Source organism: Euleptes europaea, chromosome 20 (genome assembly GCF_029931775.1).
Source record: "Euleptes europaea isolate rEulEur1 chromosome 20, rEulEur1.hap1, whole genome shotgun sequence".
In the NCBI taxonomy this organism is placed as follows: Eukaryota; Metazoa; Chordata; class Lepidosauria; order Squamata; family Sphaerodactylidae; genus Euleptes; species Euleptes europaea.
This window is the reverse complement of record NC_079331.1, coordinates 3,499,798-3,519,127: the sequence shown is the minus strand read 5'-3', so window position 1 is coordinate 3,519,127 and position 19,330 is coordinate 3,499,798. Positions and strand designations below refer to the sequence as shown.

General features: G+C 48.3%; 1 protein-coding gene across 1 annotated transcript; it reads left to right on the top strand.

Moving 5' to 3' along the window:
* Positions 1 to 460: 460 nt before the first annotated feature.
* On the top strand, positions 461 to 16,966 carry ACSBG1 (acyl-CoA synthetase bubblegum family member 1). The gene is made up of 15 exons (XM_056865789.1): positions 461 to 480; positions 2,355 to 2,416; positions 4,533 to 4,535; positions 5,020 to 5,237; positions 5,862 to 5,950; positions 6,991 to 7,111; positions 7,248 to 7,328; positions 8,153 to 8,302; positions 9,355 to 9,531; positions 10,690 to 10,871; positions 11,151 to 11,381; positions 12,730 to 12,947; positions 15,429 to 15,568; positions 15,692 to 15,938; positions 16,890 to 16,966. Exons 1-15 carry the CDS (start codon positions 461 to 463, stop codon positions 16,964 to 16,966), a joined length of 2,016 nt encoding a protein of 671 aa, XP_056721767.1.
* Positions 16,967 to 19,330: the final 2,364 nt, after the last annotated feature.

The window sequence follows — 19,330 nt, the reverse complement described above, 5'->3', positions numbered from 1 at the left end:
ATTAAATGAACGGTGGCTTGTGGGGGCAGGGGAGAGATCTTCTAGCCACAAAAAAAGAGAGAGAGAAAGAGAGAATTTGCATCTTAAAGAACCACTATCTCATTAACATTCTTCTCAGGGATAATTAAAGAAAGTTGAATGAAAGCAAAGTTCTTGCATGTCTTTAAAATAAATAAATAAATACATTCAAACCACCAGCCCTATCAATGAGTGAGGCCAGAACTGTGAAAAAGTGGCTTTTTGCAAACTTTTTGAGACTCCTCCTCTTACATTATGTCTCAGCCGAAGCCAAGTATCCAGTCGCTGTTGGTTTCTTAAGTCATCAGAGTGGCTTTTGTGTGCGGCTGAGCCGCAGATCTTTAGCATATTTGGAACCGGCCTGGGTCACTTCGTCAACCTGTCCACCAAAAAAAAGATACCCCCCCCCACCAAGAAATAATTGCAACTGGGGGAGAAAACGATGGAAGGCCACAAGACCAGGTAAAGCAACTTCCGAGAAGACAGTTCTTTCTAAGAAACAGTCTTTTATTTTCTAGATGCTGTGAGAACGCCGCTCTGATTCTGTTTGTGCGCTACGTGCTTTATTCCTAAAATGGTTTGCTTGGAAGAAAGTGGTATTTCAAATCAAATTTATTTCAATGCAAGATCAGCTCTGGATAAAACATAAATTAGAAGTTAGGTTAAAATAGTAAGACTATTAATGGCTCTGGGAAAGATGATTTGAATAAGAGGAAGGAAGATAATCTATGGGGTTCGATTTTCCGTCAGCCGTTTGCGGATCCCACAAGAAGGCAAAATTTGGCTATTTGTGTGGTTATCTCCCAGGAGGAGTCTGCTAAGAAAATGGTATTTCAATGACATGCCGTTCCAAATAAGCAATGGTGGTGGTGGGCTGTAGTTGTGTTGAATATTTTAACATCCAATATTTTAATATTCAACATCCAGAAAAAGCCCCTTCCCCTAAAGCACGGGAGGTTTTGCCTTGGATTTGCCACTCTCTAGATGCACATTTTCCCCATCCGAATTCTCAAAACTCTGCATGGGGGCTTGTTGTTCAGTTTGGAGAATTTGGATGGGGAAAGTGTGCATCTAGAGAGCTGCGATTCCAAGGCAAAACCTCCCAGGCATAAATGGCCAATAAATTCTCCGTTGAGACAAGCGGGCCAAAGTTTTGACACCGTTATCTTGTTTGCTTAGATTATCTTGGGGAGGGAAAGAGCTTCGTCCTTCAGAACTGGATACTGTGTACCTCATCAGCTCTTCTTCGTCTGACTTAATTTTAAATGAACGCACAAAGTTTCCTTGGCTTGCCACGCGAGCCCAGGAAACGCAAGGACGGAAGGGGGGCCAGAGGAAGAAGGAGGCAAACTGGACCGAAGGGAAGGGCACTCGTATAGGGAGTAACATACTGCAAAAGAGGGGAAAGATATTCTACGCACGCACTTGGAAACCTTTGACATTATGGGAAAGATGGATGGCAAGTAGGGTTGCCAAGTCCCTCTTGGCCCCCCCGGGGGGTAGGACTGCCATCTCCAGGTTGGGAAGCCCCTGGATATTTTTTTTGTGTGGGGGGAACCTATTTCCTTCCCTTTGTCCCGTTCAGCAACCCCGCCAGCTAGAAGAACCAGAATCCCTTTTGGGTTTGGGGAAGGGAAGGAGCTCAGCAGGATATAATGCCAACATTTGCCCTCAAAAGCAGCCGTTTCCTCCAGGGGAATTGATCACAGTTGTTTGGCGATCAGGTGTGCTTCCAGATCTCCAGGCCCCACCTGGAGGTTGGCAACCTCAAGTGACAGATGTGTGAAAGGGGCCCTTGACATTTTCTTGGATGCGAAAAAGCCTACTGGGGGGGAGGGAAATGGGTGCAGAGAAGCTGGGACCTCAATCCAGGTTCTGGGACCACAATCCAGATTGTGAGAATAAATCAGGGCGGTGGGTGGGAACAGTACCACGAACACACTCACCTGAGCTCCCAGGAGGAAGGACACGATGCAAACGCAATAGGCAAAATGACATTCAACCCCGGGTGGATGGATCAATCATGGAAAGAGAACAGAAAGCCAGAGGAGTGGCTTCCCCTGGCACAGACGTTGGCGTCTGTGGCGAGACGGGTGCAGAGACGAGGGGCCATCACAAACTAGGCTATGTTCCTAGTTGCCCCCGGACTAGCTTCGGCAGGTGGGGGCCAGGCAGGGAGGGACCTCGCTGAAGACCTTAACTGCCAGGCAGGCACAGACGGAAAGTATTTTTTGGCTGGAAAAAAATGTCTTGACCCCAACCCTAAGCTTGAGAGCCGTGACACTCTATGAAGCGCTGGCTTTTTAACGGCCATCTTTTCCTCTTCCCTTCCTCAGCGATTCATCCGAGGCTCAGGACGTCTCGAAAGATTCTGGAACGTGTGAAGAAGATCCGGCAGGTAAATAAACCGTAGGATCCTGGAGACGGAAAGGGGACCTTCTTTAGGGGCCATCTGGTCCAGACCTCTGTTGAGTCCAGAAAATCCAAAGCTAGATCCCCAGCGGATGGCTGTCCGACCTTTCTTGTCCAAGCAAAACCCAGCTCTCCCCTGGCTCCATGCCCAAATCTCCTGGAATTTCCCAACTTGAGGTTGGCAACCCTAAGTGAAACTGGTCTGAATTTTTACCCTATTGCTAGCATTTCTTTTACTCGGGCGCCTTTAAGGTCAGCCTGGCATGACAAAGAGCCACCGTGGCATAGATGTTCAAGCTCTACGATGGAGAATTCGGAGTTCAAATCCCCCACTCAAGCTGTGAGGTTCCCTTGGTGGTCTTGGGCCAGCTGTGCTCTCTGAACAACAAGCCAGGGTGGTGTAGTGGTTAAGAGCGGTGGTTTGGAGCAGTGGACTCTGATCTGGAGAACGGAGTTGGTTTCCCTACTCCTACACACGAAGCCAGCTGGGATTTGAACCCAAGGCTCCCAGAGCCTTAGTCAAACCCTATGCCTCAGGTTGCCAGCTGTGGCTTGGGAAATACCTGGAGATTTTTGGGGGTGGAGCCTGGGGAAGGCAGGGTTTGGGGTATACTGCCACTGAGTCCCTCTTCCAAATCAGCCATTTCCTCCAGAAGAACGGCTCCTTTAGCCTGGGGATCAGCTGTAAATCTGGGAGATCTCCAGCCACCACCTGGAGGTTAGGAAATTAGCACAGGATTGGCTGAAATAACTACTGGATAACAATCTAGTAAACAAGTGTATTAAAGTGCACAATGTGAAATAAATAAATAAATATATACAATATCTTAGACATTCCGGTTGGTACTATTTTCAAATATTCAATGTAGATCAGGCTGGAACGCTTCTTCAAAGATGAATGATGAGGGGGGACGATCGTTTCATTTCTTCGTCAGCCCCGTTTTCTACATACAAAATATACATGTCTATATATAACACTTACAATGTTTAAAGTACATAAAATACTGTATAAAAATCATATGTTACTTACTATTGGAATCATTTCACGTGCATATATCCATATACAGGAATTCAATTATTTTCACTTCTCCCATGGGGATGAAAGTAGCAACTTATGTATAATGGCAATATCAAGTTCCATGCAGGATGCAACGGCTCAGAGACATAGTTGCACAGACCGCAGGAACTTGGGCAAAGCTGTTTAGTTTTTTCTTGTGCTTTTTTTTTTTTTTGCATTTTTCTCTCGTTTCCTTTCCTCCTTGAAAGGCAGGACTGAAACACTGTCTCTCTTTCTTTGGGGGATTTGTTCCCCCCCTTCGGTGCCTTCGGAATGACCTTCGTCCCTCTTCTTTTGGCTGCAGGAACAATGAATTCCACACTGACTCGCTAACCCTCTTCACGCCCCCTCCTGCCCAATGGGCAAAATTGGACACCCCCCTTTATGGGTTTGGAACATTTTGCTTTTAGAACTCCGTGAGAAATACAAACTGTAGGGCCATGAGAAATAATGGGGGAGTGGAAGGGGAATTATTTAGAAGAAGAATTGGTTTTTATATGCCGACTTTCTCTACCACTTAAGGGAGAATCAAACCGGCTTACAATCACCTTCCCTCCCCCTCCCCACAACAGACACCCTGTGAGGTAGGTAGGGCTGAGAGAGCTCGAAGAGAGCTGTGACTAGCCCAAGGTCACCCAGCAGGCTTCATGTGTAGTAGTGGGGAAGCCAACCTAGCTTTACATTGCAGGTCGGGGCACACATAACCGAATGTTCCTGTGTACTTTGGAAGCTAGTCTTTCAGGAAGACCTGTCCCTGAGAGGCTAGCTTTCTTTAATGCAAGAATTTTGCACGGAGAAGCCTGCCGTCGTGCGAGCCACCCTATGCACTAGCGCACCACCTCTGTGAGATCTAGGCCAGAACGACTCATGGATATTAAAGTCCCTGATTCACCCGTGCATTCAATGTGTGGGGGCCGAACACGCCCTCTTACCAGACTGACTGGATGGTTAAAGGGGAATTAATCCTTCTTAACGGATCGGTGCTGTTAGATCCTGGAACAATGTGCCGTAGTGTGCGCTCATTTATACTTTGGATAAGCAGAAGCGGGTGATTTAAACAATGGCCGTCTTTCTGGGTGATTAACGGATGCAGATTTGTTAATCAGGTAGTTAACAGCGTGGCTAACCCCTGTGGGGCTATTATGCAATTGGTAGCTTTTACACACACACACCACTATCACGCCAGGCTGAATGGTTGGCAGCTTCGTCTAGTGGTTAGAGTATCAGGCTGGGATCTGAGAGAGCCAGGTTTGAATCCCCGCTCAGAGTGACCTTGGGCCAGTTGCACACTCGGTCAGCCTAACCTACCTCACAGGGTAGCTGGGTCGATAAAATGGAGGACAGGAGAAGGATATAAGCCACTCTGGGTCTCTGTTGAGGAGAAAAGTGGGGTATAAGTTAAGTTAATCAATAAAATAAAGTATACATGGTATGGGGAGGAGGGGACTCCGAACAACAGGCCATTTGATCAATTGATGGAACAGATTTCAAATACAGATGCCACCTTGCAAAAACAACCTCTTGTTTTTCAGCCTCTCTCTGGACCACATCTGCCGATGGGCTGGTCAAACTGAGGATAGATCCTGCTTGCCCCCAGACTCCCATAACGGTTCACGACATGTTCCTAGAGTCCCTCGAGAAATACGGGTCTCTCAATGCGATGGCCAGCAGAAAGAACGGCGCGTGGGAGAAGATCACTTTCCTGGAGTATTACAACCTTTCTCGGAAAGCGGCCAAGAGCTTCCTCAAGGTAAAAACGTAGGACTTGCGGTGGAAAAATAATTCATACACTCCCTACCCGCCCCAACGGCTTTTGCAAGTCCATTTCAAGACATGAGAACATTATAAGGAGGGTTGCCAGCTCTGGGTTGGGAAATTCCAGGAGGTTTTGGGGTTGGAACCTGGGAAGGTTTGGGATTGTGGAGGGAGGGACCTCATCAGGGTATAATAATTTCATAATTCCAGGGGAACGTATGCCCACAGGTAGATCCAGTCTAAACTCTGCCTTTTTACAGTACTCCAAATGCACTGTCCTAAATTTCCAAGAGGGCAGGAGGATTCTTTACATCTTCCGTTTCCTAGTTTCTGCATTTCTAAGAAAATGATCCTTTTGAGGGGAGATGCTGGGGAATCGAACCTAGGACCTTCTGTATGCAAAGCAGGGGTTTCCATTACTGAGCTTAGATCCCCTAACTTACAAATGGGATAACTTACAAATGGGAGCTTGACCTAACTTACAAATGGGAGTTTGACCTGCCCATTTTGCTGTTCCGTCTTTTTGTGGGGTGGATAAGGGGGTGTCTTTCTCGAGGGGGTGTCTTTTCTCTCTCTTTCCAAAACGACTGACTGGTTCACGGTGTCCTTTCCTTTATAGCTTGGCCTTGAACGATTCCACGGGGTGGCGATACTCGGGTTCAATTCCCCAGAGTGGTTCATCCTGGCGGTGGGAACCGTTTTTGCCGGGTAGGTCATGTTATGCCTTGTTCCTAGCTGGTTTTCATTTGACTCTTTCCCTCCCCGCAGTCACAAGGAGAAAGGAATCCTGTTCAAATTCTCTCCTCGCTAGGGTTGCCAGGTCCCTTTTCGCCACCGGCGGGAGGTTTTTAGGGTGAAGCCTAAGGAGGGTGGGGTTTGGGGAGGGACTTCATTGCCATAGAGTCCAATGGCCATTTTCTCCAGGGGAACTCATCTCTGTCGGCTGGAGATCAGTTGTAATAGCAGGAGATCTCCAGCTAGTACCTGGAGGTTGGCAATCCTACTCCTCGCCCAAGCTTTTAAGCTTAACATCAAATGATATTTTAACACGCTAAAGAATTGGTTGAGCTGCCCTGATGGGCAGGCAGAAGAGCTTAGCAGGTAGCAGATGTAAGGAGGAAAGACGGCAGAGAGAACTTTTTTCTCCCTTTCCCATAATACCAGAACTCAGAGGCACCCAATCAAGTAAATGGGCAGCAGCTCTGGGACAGGTAAAAGTCCATACGTCTTCACACAATTCATTAATTTCTGGAATTCACTGCTGTAAGATTTACTATCCACTCACTTAGATGTCTTTCAGAAGGATTAGATACATTCCTGGAGGGTAGGCCTGTCGGTGTCTATTCGCGCCGATGGCTAAATGGAACCTCCATGTTCGGAGGCAGTATATCTTTGAATATAATTTGCTGGGGGGGGGGAGGAAGGCAACAGCGGACATTTTTACCTTCGTGCCAAACTTGTCAGCCTGCTACAGACTCTGGCTGACCACTGTTGGGAACGGAACGCTATACCAGATGGACCATTGGCCTGATCCTGCAGAGCTTTTCAATATGTTCTTGTGAAAGGGATCATACTTGGACAATTTTTATAAGCCGCCTCGAACCACGAGGAAGGGTGGGGTATAAATGTTATAGTAAATAAATAAAAGGAATAAAGTGAAGGTCAGAGGAGGGAGGGTCCCAAAAACAAGAGCCCAGGCATGATGGGGCATTTTTCACTTTTCAAATACATCTTTCCCTCCCTTCCAGGGGAATTGTAACAGGAATCTACACAACCAATTCTCCGGAGGCCTGCCACTATATCGCTCACGACTGCCGAGCAAACGTCGTGGTAGTAGACAGCCAGAAACAGCTGGATAAAATAATGCAGGTAGGAGAAGAGTGTGCTGTCAAAAATACCGAACCCCTTGTGGTCTCTAAGGGGCTGCCAGACTCGGATCTGAGATGTTAAAGGCATTTGAACATACAACAAAATCATACAGTATTACCTGTGATTTGCTTCATAGATTTGGCATCGTCTGCCACATTTGAAGGCTGTCGTGCTGTACAAGGATCCTGTGTTGGAGAAACGTCCCGATTTGTATGCGGTACGTGCAAGCAAAAGCATCACATTAATCGTTCTTGTTAATTTGACCAGTTCCCCAATGTCTGGAAACAGACAAAAATGAGAGGTAGACCTTTGACTAATTTCTTATATTGAAAAGTTCTCTTTCTCTACCCCACACTTCATTTTAAAAACCTCTATTGAGTCCTCCACCCCTTTCGGGGTCGTTTTTCTAAACTGGAAAAAAAAATCTTGCTGCCAGCTCTGAGCGGAGAAACACCTGGAGATTCCCACAAAAAGAAACAAAATCGACCGAGCTCCTGTTATTTGAGCGCACCTTACACAATAAAATTCATAGCGAAACTATTGCTAGAAAGGTTTCCCGGAAGATCTAATGAAATTTGACTTGACTATCTTCTGTCAGATAAGAACCACCGAACAACACGATCGGTTGCCCGGTTTTGCACCCAGGTCTATAATCTCAGAAAAAATTGAGAAGGGCCTTTAATCTTGAAGAGTGGCAGAGATTTTAATACCTGAAATGACTTAATCTCTAGTATTTGCCCAGGAGAATGTTGAAGTGTTAAATTGCTGACAGATATGCGTAGTTTTAGCTGGTATCTGTTAGGAATATCCTGTGTTTAACAAGATGGTTTGTCTATAAATTTTATCCTTTCTGTAATTAATGTTTCCAAAAATCAGTAGAGTTCACCCTCCAAAACAGCTGTTTCCTCCAGAGCTACTGATCTCTGTAACTGTAACCCCAGGAGATCTCCAGGCCCCATCTGGAGGTTGGGGACCCTAGTCAGAACTCATTCCCCCCCGGATGCAAATCTTAACTTATGTCACCTGTTTCCTTTCTGGAAGATGGACGAATTCATGGCACTGGGCAACGAAGTCCTAGACGAAGACCTCGATGCTATTATTCGCTCCCAAAAGCCGAACCAGTGTTGTGTGCTGATCTATACGTCGGGAACGACCGGGAAGCCCAAAGGAGCTATGCTGAGTCATGATAACGTATGTATTCCCAGGCATGCTTTTGCTGGTATGGGGAGGGGCTGTGGCTCAGTGGTAGAGCATCTGCTTGGCATGCAGAAGGTCCCAGGTCCAGTCCCCGGCATCTCCAGTTAAAGGGACTAGGCAAGTAGGTGATATGAAAGACCTCTGCCTGAGACCATGGAGAGCCGCTGCCGGTCTGAGTGGACAATACTGACTTTAATGGACGGAGGTTCTGATTCAGTATGAGGCAGCATCATGTGTTCATCTGCTTGGCATGCAGAAGGTCCCAGGTTCAATCTCCGGCATCTCCAGTTAAAGGGATTGGGCAAGTAGGTGATGTGAAAGACCCCTACCTGCGATCCTGGAGAGCTGCTGCCAGTCTGAGTAGACAATACTTTGATGGACCAAGGGTCTGATTCAGTATAAGGCAGCTTCATGTGGCATGCATCCCCAAACATGGTGAAGTTGAACATTTTATGCTTGGCTTTTAAATTGGTGGGATCTGGACATGTACTGGCTGAAAGATAAGTACGCGATAAGGAACGGAAACGTTTCTAAGATGAATGGGCAGGCAGGATAATGGATGCTGGATGCAAAAGTCAGAATCTCGTCTGTTCTCCGTCAAAGAAGCCCAGGAGACTTTGACTCCTGCTGGGCCAAGTTGTTCTCTCTCAGCTGTTTGTTTGCAGGCGGGCTATTTTTAATTTGGCCTTCACACTGGAAAACATTCTAGAAAAGCATGGCACCCGTGGAATAGAAAAAAGAAATATCAATATACTACGCTTTCCTAGATATTGAAAACTTGCATTGTAAAACTTATATTGTCATACTTACCTGTATTTATATCTGTGTAATATTTTCACTGGTTGGTGATATTATGGCTATGGTTCATAGCTTTATGGAACTCTTATAAATATTTGCATTTAGAAATTCAACTTGTAAGAACTTTTTCTGTGTTTATTGTAAGTATAACCTAACTGTACACAGAAGTGTCTATTTTTGCTCATAACCTGGAGGTTGGCAACCCTAACCTGCTCCCGGGCGTAACTTCTCTGCATCCGTCCGTACAGATCACCTGGACCTCCGCGCACGCCAGCCGGGCGGGAGACATGCAGCCCGCCGAAATCCAGCAGGAGACGATTGTCAGCTACCTCCCGCTCAGCCACATAGCGGCCCAAATCTACGACCTCTGGACGGGAATCAAGTGGGGGGAGCAGGTCTACTTTGCGGAGCCCGACGCCTTGAAGGTCTTTGTGGGATGTGGGCTACCTTTTGTCTCAACAGCTTTCGAAAGGAGAACGGGTCCCCAACGTGATTCTCATGGGCAGCGTGACACCTGCCCAACACCTTCCTTGGCACCCGCCAAGTGTTTTAGAAAGCAGGTGTGGCCAGGAGCAGCCAAAACAGCATAATAGGAAGAGGGTTGAGAATCTATGGGCAGGGAACAAGAGTGTTTACAATTATGTCCCCATTTCCCTGCATTAAATGTTTGGAGGATATGCATTCACACCCTCAATGCAGGCATATGTCTAATATGAGGACTCCAGTTGGTTTAGGCAAGTCCGACTATATACAAGGTAAAGACTTATAGAATCATAGAGTTGGAAGGGGTCATGGTGGCCATCTAGTCCAACCCCCAGCTCAATGCAGGATCGGCCTTGAGCATCCCTGACAAGTGCTTGTCCGGCCTCTGCTCAAAGACTGCCGGTGAGGGGGAGCTCACCACCTCCCTAGGTAGCCCATTCCACTGTCGAACAACTCTTACTGTAAAAATTATCCCCCTAATATCCAGCTGGTACCTTTCTGCCCACAATTTAAACCCATTATTGCGAGTCCTGCCAACAGGAACGGCTCCCTGCCCTCCTCTAAATGACAGCCCTTCAAATGCTTCAAGAGAGCAATCGTGTCCCCCCTCAACCTCCTCTTCTCCAGACTGAACATTTCCAACTTCGTGCTTCATGGGGAAGCACTGGCCGAGTTGGGACCTCACCATTAACCAGTACAGTGTGGTGTAGTGGTTAAGAGCGGTGGAGTCGATTAACCGGGTTCGACTCCCCGCTCCTCCACATGAGCGGCGGAGGCTAATCCGGTGAACTGGGTTGGTTCCCCCACTCCTACACATGAAGCCAGCTGGGTGACCTTGGGCAAGTCACAGTTCTCTCAGCCCCACCTACCTCGCAGGGTGTCTGCTGTGGGGAGGGGAAGGGAAGGTGATTGTAAGCCAGTTTGAGTCTCCCTTAAGTGGTAGAGAAAGTTGGCATATAAAAACCAACTCCTCCTCCTCTTCTTCTTCATGGTGCCTGATTGGGTAGGATAAAACAGCGGCGATAAGAAAGGTTGGCTCAGATTTGAGCTGAGACGTCAGATTGTGCTGGCCTTTCAGAACTCATTCTTGGTCCTTGCAGGGAGGCTTGGTGGACGTCCTGAAAGAAGCCCTGCCCACTTCTCACATGGGGGTCCCTCGGGTGTGGGAGAAAATCATGGAGAAAATCAAAGAAGTCTCTTCGCAGTCGGGATTCCTGAAGAAGAAAATGCTCTCCTGGGCCATGTCGGTCAGCTTGGAAAGGAACCTGAGCGGCTCAAATAGGTACAACGCAGAAAACGATCCACGCCTTTGGGGTTGTCCCCCGGAACAAGGTCAGAGATCCCAAAGGGTTGTGGCTGTATTTGTGCAAGCAAAACGGGGACGATTGGCTATTGAGATGTCCTAGATGCATTTTGGAGCATATCGTTGTAACCATGAGGACTAGAAACTTCAGTTAAAATGTGAGATTTTATTGGTCAATACAGGATCCAGCTGATTGTCTGTATCTCTGAAAGACAGTTGATATTGCTTTTGAATCCCTTTCCCTTTGGTATTTTTTAGTGACTTAAAGCCCTTCCGAATGAGATTAGCGGACTATTTGGTCCTCGCCAAGATCCGCCGGGCGTTGGGACTTTCTCAGTGCCAGAAGCATTTCAGCGGGGCGGCCCCACTCCCCACGGAAGTGATGCGGTTCTTCCTGAGCTTGAACATCCCCTTGTACGAAGCGTACGGGATGAGCGAGACCACCGGCCCCCACTGCATGTCCGGGCCGTATGTTTACCGACGTCAAAGGTAAACCGCAGAACACAAACCCAAGTAGGGGAACACAAAAACAAACCAAAAAATCGCTCGTATATTGCACAATGTACAATAGTGTATATTGCACATACTTTATAGTAGCATCGTTTCTCAGATCCAGCCATTTTTCAGCAGTTGCACAAACTCAACAGTTTACAAATACAACGTCAGCATTGGTCTTTCTTTGATGGGATTTAGGAGACAGACACTCGAATTTGGAGACTAAGCCTTACGAAAAAAGGCTGCGGGAATTGGGAACGTTCAGCCTGGAAAAGAGGAGGTTGAGGGGGGATACGATTACTCTTTTAAAGTATTTGAAGGGCTGTCATTTAGAGTAGGGTAGGATACTGTTTAAAGAGCCCCGGACACAGAGTGGTAAGCTGCAGTACTGCAGTCCAAGCTCTGCTCACGACCTGAGTTCGATCCCAACGGAAGTCGGTTTCAGGTAGCCGGCTCAAGGTTGACTCAGCCTTCCATTCCTTCTGAGGTCGGTCAAATGAGGACCCAGCTTGCTGGGGGTAAAGGGAAGATGACTGGGTTAAGGCACTGGCAAACCACCCCGTAAACAAAGTCTGCCTAGAAAATGTGGGGATGTGACATCACCCCATGGGTCAGGAATGACCCGGTGCTTGCACAGGGGACCTTTACCTTTAAGGATACTGTTAGCCTGACATGGAGGGCCCAGGCTAGCCTGATCTCGTCAGATCTCGGAAGCTAAGCAGGGTTGGCCCTGGTTAGTACTTAGATGGGAGACCACCAGGGAAGTCCAGGGTCGCTACACAGAGGCAGCCAACGGCAACACCCATGTGTTCATCTTTTGCCCTGACCTGAGTGTCCCAGGTTAGCCCAAACTTGTCAGATCTAGGAAGCAAAGCAGGTTCGATCCTGGTTTGTACTTGGATGGGAGACCACCAAGGAAGTCCAAGGTCACGACGCAAAGGCAGAAAATGGCAATCCATCTCTGAAAACCAAAATCCATCTCTTGAAAACCAAAATCCTAGACTGATGCTCTAACCACTGCACCACACTGGCTCTCAATTTACCAATTACTTTCTAATTTGGGCTGAAGAGGGGGGTTGTTGGATCAGGCAGTGTCTGTTTGGGCCTTTCGCCCCTTCCTTGGCGAACTACAATCCCCAGGGTTCTCAGGGATGAGATAATGGCTGTCCAAAAATGTTGATGTCTATCATGTGGGTTCCTTTGGCCAAGCTGGACATTGTGTCTAATCTGGGGGGGGGGGAAGAGAAAAATCTTTGCATGGATCCTCCCCTCGCATCTGACCCTGCCTATTTCCCTTGTGGGTCTTTTGCACCTGGATGACTTTTCAAACTTTTTTTTCCAGCTGCGGCAAAGCAGTCCCCGGCTGCAAAGTGAAGCTGGTGAACGAGGATGCGGAAGGTAACGGGGAGATCTGCTTCTGGGGACGGACGGTCTTCATGGGATACTTGAACATGGAGGACAAAATCAAGGAGGCCATCGACGAAGACGGCTGGCTGCATTCCGGAGACCTCGGGAAGATGGACCAAGATGACTTTCTTTACGTCACCGGAAGGATCAAAGGTACCACACGTGCGTTTGTTTGGCTTCGTGGCTAGTGGAAGGCCAGCCACTCTTTCTTTAACCTCTTCTACCGCACAGGGTTGTTGTGAGGGTGTGAGGAAGGGAGAACCATGCACACCACCCTGAGCTCCATGGAGGAAGGCAGGGATAAACATGTGCTAAATAGATACAGCAAGACTTATTCGGTCCTAACAAGCAGAACGCTCAATATTAAGTTAGTATATATCATCTTAATAGTCATGGCTGCCCCTGAAGACTCTTGGGAATTGTGGTGTGGTGATGATGCTGAGAATACTAAAGTCTCTTGAAGAAACTACTATTTCCAAGGCTCCCTGGAGTGTGGACATAACACTCTGGGTTGCGAAATTCCTGGAGATTTGGGGGTAGAGACTGGGGAGGGTGGAGTTTGGGGAAGGAGCTCAGCTGGGTATAATGTTGGGTATAATTTTCTCCAGGAGAACTGATCTCTGTAGTCTGAAGATCAGTTGGAGTTCTCCAGGCACTACCTGGAGGTTGGCAACACCACATAAGCCCTAGTTGCCATCTTCGCAAGCAGCCATGATAACTGTGCATTTGACAGCTGTTTTGATGGACAATGCAAAGCTTTCGCTGCTAGCTGCTGCTGGTAAAGGTTTAAGCGCAGGCCAGACTGTTTCCTCTCCCTGATCAGTTGGCAACCCTTTAGTGGTCTCGTGCCTGGAACAGTCTATGAGAGCGCTTGCTTATTTCTCCACAATTGTTTCTATTGTTTGGCTGCATGTTCTAACATTGCTCTGCAGCCATGAGGACTAGCAGCTTAACATTGGGGAAATGGGGTACTTAAAGCCCTCCCAGGGCTCTTAGGGTTTATGCGCCATGCAGGAATGATACGTTGCCTGTCTTTGGGGTCATCACAATATTCAGACTATGGCAAGGAGGTCTCTGTTTTGTCACTCAGCGTCCCACAGGGTGACCTCCCGGTGCCTCTCAGCCTTGCCGGATCCCACCCAGGGCTATAATAACCTCTGACTGAATCGAACAGCTTCACCCTGCCTGTTCCGCCCCCGTCTGCTTTCCTTTTGATGCCCCAGAGCAGCTGATCTGTCCCAATCTGGCACGGCTCATGCTGCGAGCTTGCATTGCCTGCCGATGACGCAGGATCGAAAGCAACGCCGGACCTTTCCGAGCGAGGATATCTGAGAACCAGCGTCGGCAATTCTTCTTCTTCTTCTGTATAGTGGATTGTCCTGGCCTGCCGTCTTGTGGTGTTTCCGCAGGTTGCATTTCACTACACCGTCATAAAACGACACAGAGATCTTCGTTTCTATTCTACTCGCGTCTGACAAACGGAGCTTTGACTCCCGAAAGCTTATACCCTAAACTCTTGTTGGTCTCTCAAGGTGCTGCTGGACTCAAATCTAACTGTTCCACTGCACACCAACACGGCTACCCACTTAAACCCGTTTCGACTTCGCTGGCTGTGCTCAGGGGACTGAATTCTGAGATTAGAACCCCAGATGTGAAATTTTTTGGCCCAGAAAGCACTTTTCCCTTTGCATCTTCTACAGTTAGAAATCTCCCTTCCCCACCACACACACACACACACACCCTGGACTGCTCTAGGAAGGAAACAGACCTCTAGGGAGTTGGAAAGGTAGGTCGCTTGCTACAGGGCGACATTATAAGTGACTCTAATAAACAAAATCACTAGATGATCTTTTGTGGATTTTCCCACCTTCTGGGGCCATTCTGCATCAGATTCTAGTCTGTTTTTGGAGTATTTTCTCAGGAGCACGATATTCTTCCCCCAAACCCCTTCCTGGCCTCGTGGTCAAAGTCAGACGAGGGGCTTGGAGACCCAGGTTCAAATCTCCACTCTGCCACGATGGAACCCTTGAAGCTGCCTTATCCTGAATCAGACCCAGGTCGATCAAGATCAGTATTGTCTGTTCAGACTGGCAGCGTCTCTCCAGGGTCTCAGGCAGAGGTCTTTCACATCACCTCCTGACTGGTCCTTTTAGCTGGAGATGCCGAGGATTGAACCTGGGATCTTCCGCATGGCAAGCAGATGCTCCTATGGAAGCTTGCTTGGGCCAGTCACACACTCTCAACCTAACCTACCCCACAGGGCTGTCATGAGTATAAAATGCAGAGAGAATTGTGTGAGCCTCTCTGGGTTCCCACCGGAGAGAAAAGTGGGGTAAAAATGAAGTACATTTGAACACATGAAGCTGCCTTATACTGAATCAGACCCTTGGTCCATCAAAGTGAGTATTGTCAGACCGGCAGCGGCTCTCCAGGGTCTCAGGCAGAGGTCTTTCACATCACCTACTTGCCTGGTCCCTTTAACTAGAAATGCTGGGGATTGAACCTGGGACCTGCTGCATGCCAAGCAGATGCTCTGGCACTGAGCTACGGCCCCTCCACTGAGAAAAAAAATCCCCTAAGTAAAGAGATCAATAAAAAATGCATGCGACTGCAGTATTCTCTTCTTCTTTTCAGAGATCCTTATTACAGCCGGAGGGGAAAACGTGCCTCCGGTATCTATCGAAGACGCCGTGAAGAAAGAATTGCCTCTTCTAAGCAACGCCATGCTGATCGGAGACCAGAAGAAGTTCTTATCCATGTTACTGACTTTAAAGGTACGGGGGAGAGTCTGTACCGTGGAGCAGGAGTCCCTTTTGATGCTGGAATCTTTGCACAATGAGAACTCCCCTTTTTTTCGAGTTTGTAGCCGTACAAAAGCTCTCCCTTGTTCTTTCCAGTGCGTCGTCGATCCCGACACGGCAGAACCCACCGACTGCCTGACCCGAGAAGCTCGAGGCTTCTGCGAGAAAGTCGGCGGCAGCGCCACAAAAGCGTCCGAGATCGCGAGGGGGTGCGATCCGGCCGTGTGCCGGGCCATCCAAGAGGGCATCGACCGCGTCAACGCCCGCGCCGTCGCCAATGTTCAGCGCGTTCAGAAATGGGCAGTCCTGGAAAAGGATTTTTCCATTGCCGGTGGAGAATTTGGTACGCTTTCCGAGGGCGGAGAAACGTGCTGGGATTTAGGATGGAGCGCTCCCCCCTGTGTTCTTTCGCTGAGGTCCCCAACCATTTTGAGCCTACAGGCACCTTTGGGATCCTGGCACAGGGTGTTGGGCACAGCCACAAAATAGTTGCCGCAGCTTACCTTCACTCACAAGCAACGATCCTTGTCCTGTAGCAGTAGCTGCTGCCAGCGTGGTGTGGGGGTTAAGAGCAGTGGTTTGGAGCGGTGGACTCTGATCTGGTGAACCGGGTTCGGTTCCCCACTCCTCCACATGAGCGGCGGAGGCTAATCTGGTCAACTGGATTGGTTTCCCCACTCCTCCACACGAAGCCAGCTGGGTGACCTTGGGCTAGTTCCACTCTCTCAGCCCCACCTACCTCATAGGGTGTCTGTTGTGGGGAGGGGAAGGGGATTGTAAGCCGGTTTGATTCTTCCTTAAGTGGTAGAGGAAGTCGACATATAAAAAACAACTCTTCTTCTTCTTCAGTGCAACATTTTTGAAAATCCGCACAGCCAGTCAGGATCCTTGCGGGGCAAAATCCCCACCCACTTTCCAAAAACACTTGGGTGCCAGAAAAGGGTACAGCAGGCGCTAGGGTGCCCAAGGACACTGCGTTGTGGACTCCTGGTGTAGACCCCCTCAATCAGATTGCTATTAACAGACTGGGAATTTTCAAAGACTGTGGAGGAATCCTCCCTTAGCTGATCACTGGATCCAGCTCATGGGACCCAGGCCACACCAGGGATCTGATTCTCACAGAGGCAGACTTGCAGATGTCACTTAAGATTTTCTTCTTTAAAATTTCCAAGAAATTCTAAAACAGGGTTTCACAGAAGACTACTGCAACGACGGGTTAGGAATGTTCAAAAACCCACCTCTGAACAAGAACCTTTCTGTTGCGACCAGCTTAATGTGACTTTTTTCCTCCTAGGACCAACAATGAAGCTAAGGCGGCAAGCTGTGACTGAGAAGTATAAAGACGAGATCGAAGCTTTTTATAAAGACTGAAGCTAAGCCCGTCTCCGGGAGCTCCCCTGCAACATTAAACCAATTCAGCAATGCCAACTTCCTTCAGACTTCTCTGCAACGTTAGGGATGGGCAGATCTTCCCGCCTCTCTTTCTTTCTAGTTTCAGAATTTCGGCAGTTTTGCAAACCTCTGCCATCTGGTCTGGCCGGACAGCCTAGTGGTTAGAATTCAGACCAGTACCACAGAGACTGGTTCAAATTTTTGCTTCTCCACTGAGCTCAGTGGGTGACCATGGACCAGTCCCACCCTAGCCTGCCACAGAGGGTTGTTGTGAGGTCGAGGAAGGGAGAATCCGAGCCTCCCTGGAGGAAAGGTTAGAGAAAAGCGTAATGGATCCATTTGACGAGCTGCTAACGTTAATTCTTGAATTGGAGGCTGGGCGGCTTCATTCTTTGGCTCTGCTAGTGGGGGGGAAGTGCTAAAAGCAAACAGAGGGCAGTAAGGTAACATGGGAGGACCAGGGGGTTATGTGTTGGGGACTTCTACAATCCCATTTTAGGTGTGAATGGGATGACAGATGAGTAAATCACACCTGGAATGGGATGACAGATGAGTAAATCACACCTGGAATCCCCCATCAGTACCCAGTGAGGAGACAGAATTCCTTCCTATTTTGACACGTTAAACACTGTTGTTGTTTTTAAAAAAAAGAACTTCCCCTTGTAGTATATCAAAACGAACCAACTAATGAGTATTAAACAGCATGGGACCAAACCATTTCATTAAGCAAATGCAGTTCACGCCTATGCCAGCTATGGAAGGAATAAATAAAATAAGGTCGATCAAAGCGTGTTCGTTTTTCTAATGAGGTCCAAATCCTTACGACAGAAACGAGGGTTCAAAAACGTCTCTGGAAAGGTGGCTTGGCTCAGCCGGCCAATGCAAACCTGCAGGAACCACTGAGAGACAGTGTGGTCTAGTGGTTAGAGTATCAGCTTTAGAAGAAGAAGAGCTGGTTTTTATATGCCGACTTTCTCTACCACTTAAGGGAGACTCAAACCAGCTTACAATCACCTTCCCCTCCCCACAACAGACACCCTGGGAGGTCGGTGGGGCTGAGAGAGCTCCAACAGAGTTGTAACGTGCCCAAGGTCACCCAGCTGGCTTCATGTGGAGGAGTGGGGAAACAAACCCAGTTCACCAGATTAGAGTCCGCCACTCATGAGGACTGGGGAATCAAACCTGGTTCTCCAGATCAGAGTCCACCACTCTTAACCACTACACCTGTACAAAGACCTAACTTTGTACAGGGAGCTCAAACACAGAACCAAAGTGTGGGGGCCAAGTTACTCGGTCTGATCTATCTTACAGGGGCTGTTGCGAGGTTATATAAAGTTGGCATGTGCAAACCGTATATAGAACCCTAAGCTCCTTGGAAGAAGGGCAGGTGAGACGTTCCACATGTATCTATAGATTCTAGAGTAAAGGAAGAGCCTGAGAAAGGAATACATTAATCATAGAAACATAGAGTTGGAAGGGACCGCCAGGGTCATCTAGTCCAACCCCCTGCACAATGCAGGAAATTTACAACTACCTCCCCCCCACACCCCCAGTGACCCCTTACGCCATACCCAGAAGATGGCCAAGATCCTGTACTCCTTCACAGGAGTCCACACCCGTCTTCAGGAAGTGTACCTAGGTTCCTCTGGCCCCATATAGCTGTCTCGCTGGTTAGATTTCAAGCCTCCTCTCTAGTAAACAGTGTTAATAACTTCCACCCATCTCAAGTTGCCCCGTAAGTAGATTACCGCTTGAAGACCAGAATAAGTCTGGTCTTCAAAGTGCTTCAACATTACTGGCTCGGAGTGGGGGGCAGGCATTGAGTATTGTGGCAGCCCGTTTGGAAACCACGTCGCTGCAGAACACACGCTTGGAAAGACGCCAGGGTCGCCCAACGCCTCTGGACTTGGGGATCGCTCAGAACGCTTCAAGACTAACCTTCTCTCGCAACCAAGACAGACAAGTTGCGCGTCTTTGGGAGGTCTTTATTTTGTTTTCTCCACTTTGTGCGCAATGGTAACCCCCCACCCCCACCCCAGGTCACTTAGTACAATCTAAAGAGACGGAAGCAGCAGCAGTAAATAAAACACGGATGAAGCAAGAGTTCTTTCTTTCAAGCCAGCCCACATTGGCGCACGAGAACAGAAGCCACCAAGTACTTCTAAGCGCAGAAGCAGAACAACAACAACAAAAAGGACCACACGTCCCCAAACCCTTACTGTCCCCATACCAATTCTGGTTGTGCAGACACCGAGTGGGGAATCCGTGTGGCGAGGCAGAACTCTGCACGGCTTGGATTCGTAGTCTGAGAAGCGGACAAGATCTTGGAGAGAGGATGGGAGT